The sequence below is a fragment of the Anomalospiza imberbis genome, chromosome Z, assembly GCF_031753505.1.
Source record: "Anomalospiza imberbis isolate Cuckoo-Finch-1a 21T00152 chromosome Z, ASM3175350v1, whole genome shotgun sequence".
NCBI lineage: Eukaryota > Metazoa > Chordata > Aves > Passeriformes > Viduidae > Anomalospiza > Anomalospiza imberbis.
In genome coordinates, this window is record NC_089721.1 from 21,676,366 (window position 1) to 21,683,217 (window position 6,852).

Below are 6,852 nucleotides of genomic sequence, written 5' to 3' on the forward strand. Positions count from 1 at the left end.
CTCCATAGGCCTACCATCAGGTGGGCCGTATTCTTCTCCCACACTGGAACAATACTGTAGAGCTGTCACCATAGAAGAGCCATAACACCAGGCAGATGGCAAAGGCCTTAGCTTGATTCAGTTCCATAGTTGTACTAATAAGTTTAATTTCCCAGGCTGAAAAAACACTGGTGGACCTGTGCAGATGAGCCTTGTCTACACAGCACAACCCCAAAGCTGTTGTTGTCTATAAGGTGATGAGGTCATCCTACCATTACAGTATTTTCATACACTACACACAGGAAAATACTGAAGAGCACTCAAAGAACAACCACATGGGCACACAGACCTTCCCACAGGTATATGGGAAACCCTGTTCCCTTATACTAGAGTGTGAGTTCATACTGCTCCCATCACTCATTCTGAAGCATCTATTCATTTAGACACTAATGTTATTTCCAAAAAAGAGAGAAAATGTCAATATTTTCCCCTTCATTTCATGAAGTAATTGAAATAATCTCTGAAGTCTACACTTGCATTGGGTCTAAGGATCTCATGACTCTACAGAGAATTTTCACACTATAAAAAATATCAGGCTCTTGATTTGCATGCACTAGTAATACTGCTGTCAAACAACTAAGAAATATATATGTAAGGTGGACCTGGTCAAAAGACTTCTCTTTCATTCAATTCAGATTTACAGCATCCCAGGACAACCACTGCTCCCACTGAAACCAGTGACATGGAAAGCAGAAGCAAAAAGCTGGGTACCTCATCACACTTAGTGCAGAGAGAGCAGAGCAACTGCCCACCTACGAGATTGAAATGCAACTCACTACTCTGTATAACAGCATTTTACAAGGAATAGCCATTCATAAAGTACAGCTGTGTTTCCTCAGCTGGAGCAACACAATACAATACCAAAGACTTTGACAGCATGAAATATAGCTACGTATTTTGTTCAGTTCTATGTCTATTAGCTGAATTTCTATCAATTTCTCTGATACTCATTAATCTATACTAGAGTCACTTAAAAATATTACAAAAGTAATGACTAAACACTGTGAGACATCTGTCTAAAGTTATACAAAACATTTATTGAAATTTTTGTTATTTGCATATTTAAATTAATACTCAAGATGGTTTGGCAGTTGTGTTCCACAAAGCACAGTGCCTGAACCACATCCTTCAGCACCATGTTATCAAACTCTTTTCTGGGATATCTTCACTGAGTAGCATGTGGACGCATTACATGATCAGATCCATCCTTAAGCACAACTTACATACATGCTAGCAAATGCAGCTAGCAAAAGAATGAGGGGGGTATGAAAATTCATTTTACATCCTTAGCAGAGCTGGCAGTTAGAGACAGCTCTGGGCCATTATAGAGACAATCATTTGTTTGGGAGAAACAAGGAAAAAAAGATCACAAAGATTTCACATCTCATTTTTTGAAGGACCTTGTCTCTTTGTTCCTCTCCGTGGAAAGGCAGACTTGAAAGCAAATGTACAGAACAGGACTGCCAAAGCTGAAAAGCACAAGCAGCTGGTTCTAATCCATGCAATGGATTGAAAACTCCGACATGCCTTCATGCCTTCAAGCATGAGTGTGCATACCCACTGGGCTAAACTGAGTCTGCTCTTGAGACAGACCAGGAATTCTCTCCTGCACCTTCCTTCTGTGGTTTTTAAAACAGAGCTGCTTACCCTCCTAGACAAATGCTAACAAGGGATGAGCTACATGGTGAGACAGGGGCAAACCACACTTTGGAAATCTGCCCAAAGCCATCAAGGCTAGCTTTTCAGATGAGAGCTAGAAGACATGACAGAAAGTGCTAGTATGAGTAGGCATGGAGGAGTGAAATTAGTGACACAGGAAAGCATGGAACTTGAAACACCCCTTTTTTCCTCTAACTCTGTTGCTATATCACACCAGCTTTTTAAGACCTTCCAAAGCTGTTTTCTGGTCACACCTAATCACAGTAGTAGATGTAAACACTGCTCCACTACTGTTCAGCACTTTTCAAAGTAATTATTAATGGCTTAGACACTTGCAGTGAAATCCTACCACAACAATTTCCCACTGACCCCAAGAAGCTGAAAGCATCCGTTATTGAGAGTGGAGTTTTTCACTGGCCACTGCCCCTGACAAGTTAGAAAGCTGGCTTTTTTAAAAACCGGTAATATGCAACTTGTCATTATAACAATTCTCTGAAATGTCTTCACATTGTAAAGGTCTTCAACAAAGGCTTCTGGAAATGCAGCTATATTGTTGTGATAGGCTGTCTTTTAGATCTGCTTAAGTAATAACCGATTGACGTGTCAAAAATCATTCTGTAAGGCAGTAGAGGGGGTTAAAAATGTAGCGAAAACCACAAGCAGCTTTAAGGCTCTTGGAGCAGCACGAAGTTGCACTAACTGCTGCACTCGGCAGCCGAGCTGGCTCCAGTCACAAGCTGCTACCGCAGAGCAATACCACCCACTTAACTCAAGCTCTAAAATACAGCAGCTCCTACGTGCATAATATTGCCACAGCAATGCTGGATTTAAAAGTACGAGTTTTCCAATGGACTCTACTATGTAGTACAGTTTTCCCAAAGAGTTTTCACGGCTTAGAAATTCACTTCTCATTTAAGAACTTGCAGCTGGAAAAGGGCTATTCAGATGATCCACGCACCCACCAGCACACCTACAAAAACAGTTTTTGCAGGCTGCATGGGAGCGGCTGATATCGCCATCTCCTCCGGTCCCCACCGCTAGTCCGGGCGGCTCCGCGGGCGGGCTCTGCGCCCCGACGAGCAGCGGCGGCTCCTGCTACCTGCCACGGCCCGGCTCCCCTAGCACCTGCAGAGTTCTCCCTTTCGCTGCCAAGGAGGGCTCCCGGCGGAGGGCAGAGGTCGGGACACTGCAAGCCCAGAGCCTTCTCAATGGAAGAAGGAAAAGGAGAGCGCGCTCCATCGGGCGGCGCGGGGCCCTTACCTCGGGGGGCGGGCGCGGCGGCGCGGCCCGGGCACAGCTGCAGGGCGAGCGGCAGCAGCAGCAGCGCGGCGCCGCGCTCGCACCCCATGGCGGCCGCGGGCCGGGCCGGGCAGGGCGGCGAGGGACGGCCGCCGCTCCACACCGGGCCCCGCCGTTTAACGGGGGCGGCCCCGGGGCCAGGCACGGCTGGCTGCAGGCGCCGGGCCATTGGCCGGGGCTCCCCTCCGGAGGCGGGCGGGGGCCGCGGAGGGGGACGGCCGAGCGCTGGGGTGGACCAGGAGGGAGCGCGCCGTCGGAACCCGAGCCGGCAACTGGCACCGGTGGAGGTGGCTCGGACACAGCTGGAGATCCTGGCGACGCCCCTCAAAACCAGCACCTGTGGGGACTCTGTCTGGAGCCTGCCCTTTGAGGAGCCCTGGAAATTTAAATGTGTTTAATGACTTTAAATTAACAGTATTACAGAGTTAGCTAGGAAAGACCTTTAAGATCACGGAGTTCAGTGGTTAATAAGCCACTATGCTTACTACCAGTCACAAGAAAATGGCCCCAGAAGTGAATTGGGTGTGCTTTAAAAGCCGAGTAACAGTTCTGTATGTTCAGGAGGGACAGCAAGACCAGTGCTGTTGCAAGCACCCCTTCAGAGAACCACTAGTCTGGCGAGGGATGCAAAAGTGTCAGAAGCATGAAGATAATGTAGCCTTGTTCACCCAGTCCTGCTGACTGCAGGATGCTTAACTTTGAGGTTGGCACGATTTTACTTTAAAACCTCTCTTGCCTCCCTTTCTATGTTTAGCAAGTGGTGACCATATATTTCTTTGTGTATTCTGACAACAATACAGCTGTCATCTTTGCAAAGCCTGCTCACAAGTTTCTCTGCCTGCTCTGCAGTCAGGTGTTTAGTGTCAACTGTTAAAGTTTAACATATATTAGATTCTCTCTCATGCATATCTGAAGTCAAAACAAATGGGGATGCTCTGGTGTGTAGACTTGGTCTTGGTAGGAATTTAAATACTCCACTTTTCCTAACTGAAGAGTGTCACTACAAGGGGTCGTGCAGCTTGCAGACTGGGACAAATTGGGTTTCTAGAAGACTGTGACTGGCAAATTGAGGAATGTATCATCTGCTCCTTTGTTTCATTTAAAGAGCTCAGAAGCATTGGGAGTGCTCAAACTGACCAGATGGACACTATGGAAAAAGGCTGTTTGTCTTAGCAAGCTGCCAAACTCAGTAACTTAGCCGAAGTCAATTTTAAAAAAAACTTCTTCTTTCAACTACAACAATTTTCAGCACTGTGTGTTCCCTTAGGATATCATTATCCCATTGTCTGTCCTCTACTTCAGAAAATTCTAGCCTCTGCACTGCTGATGTTAAGAAAGTACAGGAGAAAGGGAGCAAGTAAGAAACCCAAAAACATTGTGAGCTTCCTATCCTGCTGCACAACTCTCTTTGTCCTGTACGTCTCTGTATGTATCAGCTCTGCTGATGAACCTCTGTCACATCAGAAATCCAGGAAGTCCTGCTTGGCCCCATCACAGCTTGCTGTCCACACTCAGTTGGAAAAGTTGGAGCTGTCTGATATTATTTACATCATAAAAAGTTGGGCAACAATAGAAGGGAAATTTTATGTTAAAGTGAACAAAGTAGTGTTGATTAATGTTCAGTCTGATCAGGCTTGGTGCATACATCTAAGGAGCACCACAGAGAACAGCCCTTGGGGGGCTCATTGTGTGGGAAGCAAAACACAGCACGCTGCAGGGCAGGGGCTGTAAGCACTGCAAAGGGGCTGCCCGAGCAGGTCTACACCACAGAGAGCATGGCTGTGGGCTGCTGTCCAACACAGCCCCAGTGAGATTTTCAGATACCTTCAGCTGGCCTATATTCACATGACCTGTAATTGCCCTCCCCACATGGCATATACCCTACAATACACCCTTACTTCTTAGCTTATTCTTGATAGCAGTGTTGACCCACTCCTTAAGTTGCCCATTTCTTCCTCTGCCCATTGTCAGACAGCAGGGTGCTCTGCCACAGCCCCTGTGTCACAGCATGGTGCTATTCCTCCTCCTCCCCCTACAGCTCTTCTGTATACATCTCCACACAAGAAGAAGCATCTCAGCTTCACTCCCACATCCTTGCCCCTGCAGTGGAAGTGACAGGATGACACCATAGCGTCAATGACCTGGTCAAGAGCTGCACAGGGGAGTGAGAAAAACAGATCATCAGGTGCAGAGTGCTCTGGAGCAGGGAAAAAAGGGAGGCTAAAAGGGGTAAGCAAGAGGCAAGAAGATGCAAAAAGAAAAGGAGGAACTTTGAGTGTCATAAGCTCCTTAAAAATAAGTGTTAGTTCAGAATTTGTCCCCAACCTAAAACACAGGGAGACGGTACAGATGGTGGAAGGCTAATACATGGATCTAGAGCAGTACTGATGATGTTCAACTGTTTATTAAGGAAAAGCCTTGACTCAACAAAGAGCATTTTTTGCAAACATACACTTAAGTGCATGACAGAAGAACACTTTGAAGGTCTGCAAAATCTTTACAGTTCTGGACAAAAAAAAAAAAAAAAAAAAAAAAAAAAAAAAGAGAAAAGGATAGTAAGGGTTTGCTTTCGCCTAAGGGGAACACCATCAGTAATTTGCAGCCATTCATTATGTACTGAGTTTACTGAGTTTGAGATTATCAAAGCATATGAAATGTCTTCTTGAAAGATTTCCTTATCTGACAGAAATATTTATTAAGTAATTATAACAACATTCCTTACTTCTGATTTAAATACAGAGGAGTCTCTTGCGCTGGTGCTGACCAGCCATCCCCTGAGGAGGATTTTATTTGTAGTATTTTGTCTTTGTTAGTGTTAGATTTGTGAGGACCATATTCTGTTCTTGCTCTGTATCTGCTTATTCTTTGTGCTTACTCAGAAAGAAGACACATGGAGGCAATGTTTGGCAAACAGCCCACAAGGCACAATCCACTATGACAGAAGGGAACTGGTTCACAATGTATAAAAAAGAAACTTAAGTCTATGTTTAAATGAACTTAGCACATTTAAAGGTCACTGTAATTTTTTCAGTTTTCATTTCTATTCTGAGTTTTATGTTGTAATATGTTACAGATTAAAGGGGATTTTGTGCTCAAGTACAACCTTCTTTAAGGGATTTCACAAAGCAGAAAGTTTATCTGCTGTCTGGAAGGGACTATTTGACCTTTTAATGAACATTTTCAATAAAAATGATGGAATATTAGCAACTGCCTTTTCACTCTTGTGTATTCTCTGAAGTACAAACTCCAGCTTAAATTACTGGAGGTTAAATAAGAAGTAAGAATAAAAATATGATTAATCAATTGTGTTTCCAAGAAACTTTCATAATGCCAGTCACATTTGGTAAGGAAGTCGTAAGTATGTGACTGTAATTTTTAGAATCTGCAAGAAAACCTCAATCACTGTAATGTTTGACCTGATTATGTAATTTGATAAGATTTTAAGCATACAGAATACAGAGAAGCTGCAAACATTACAGATTTTGCTTTACAGAAGTGTCTGTAACTTGTTCAAATTCCAAATAATGGGGTAAGGGAAATAGAAAAGAACCCTGCTGCTTAATTCACCTTACAGGTTTTGTTCCTAATATGCATCAGGAGACTCATTGTTTTCATGGAATTATATAAATGATTAAAAATCAGGATTCATGGGCAATTAAGATATAGAAATCTTAAGGCAAGTGAAGTGTCAGTTCTAAAACACATCCTTTCATATATATGTCAACACTCCCGATTTTGACCCTGCTTAATTTAAAAAAAATGTTGGTTTCAAGGGTTTCAAATTTCAAAGACAGGTTTCAAAAGAATTTTTGCTGTTCTAAAAAACAAATTGAAGCTCCACTTTTTCAAGTCAAG

The 6,852-nt window shown here is 43.8% G+C and overlaps 1 protein-coding gene across 2 annotated transcripts in view; it reads right to left on the reverse strand.

Annotated features, from left to right (window-relative positions):
• THBS4 (thrombospondin 4) overlaps positions 1 to 5,127 on the reverse strand; it is a 42,460-nt gene extending 37,333 nt beyond the window's left edge. Inside the window, exon 1 of one of the 2 annotated variants that reach the window (XM_068177491.1) lies at positions 4,896 to 5,127. In XM_068177491.1, coding sequence (XP_068033592.1) covers positions 4,896 to 4,962 — 67 coding nt within the window. In that variant the 5' untranslated portion in view covers positions 4,963 to 5,127. Of the gene's footprint in view, positions 1 to 2,958; positions 3,124 to 4,895 lie in introns of those variants that run through there. The other variant, XM_068177490.1, reaches the window with a different exon arrangement.
• Between the last annotated feature and the right edge of the window lie 1,725 nt (positions 5,128 to 6,852).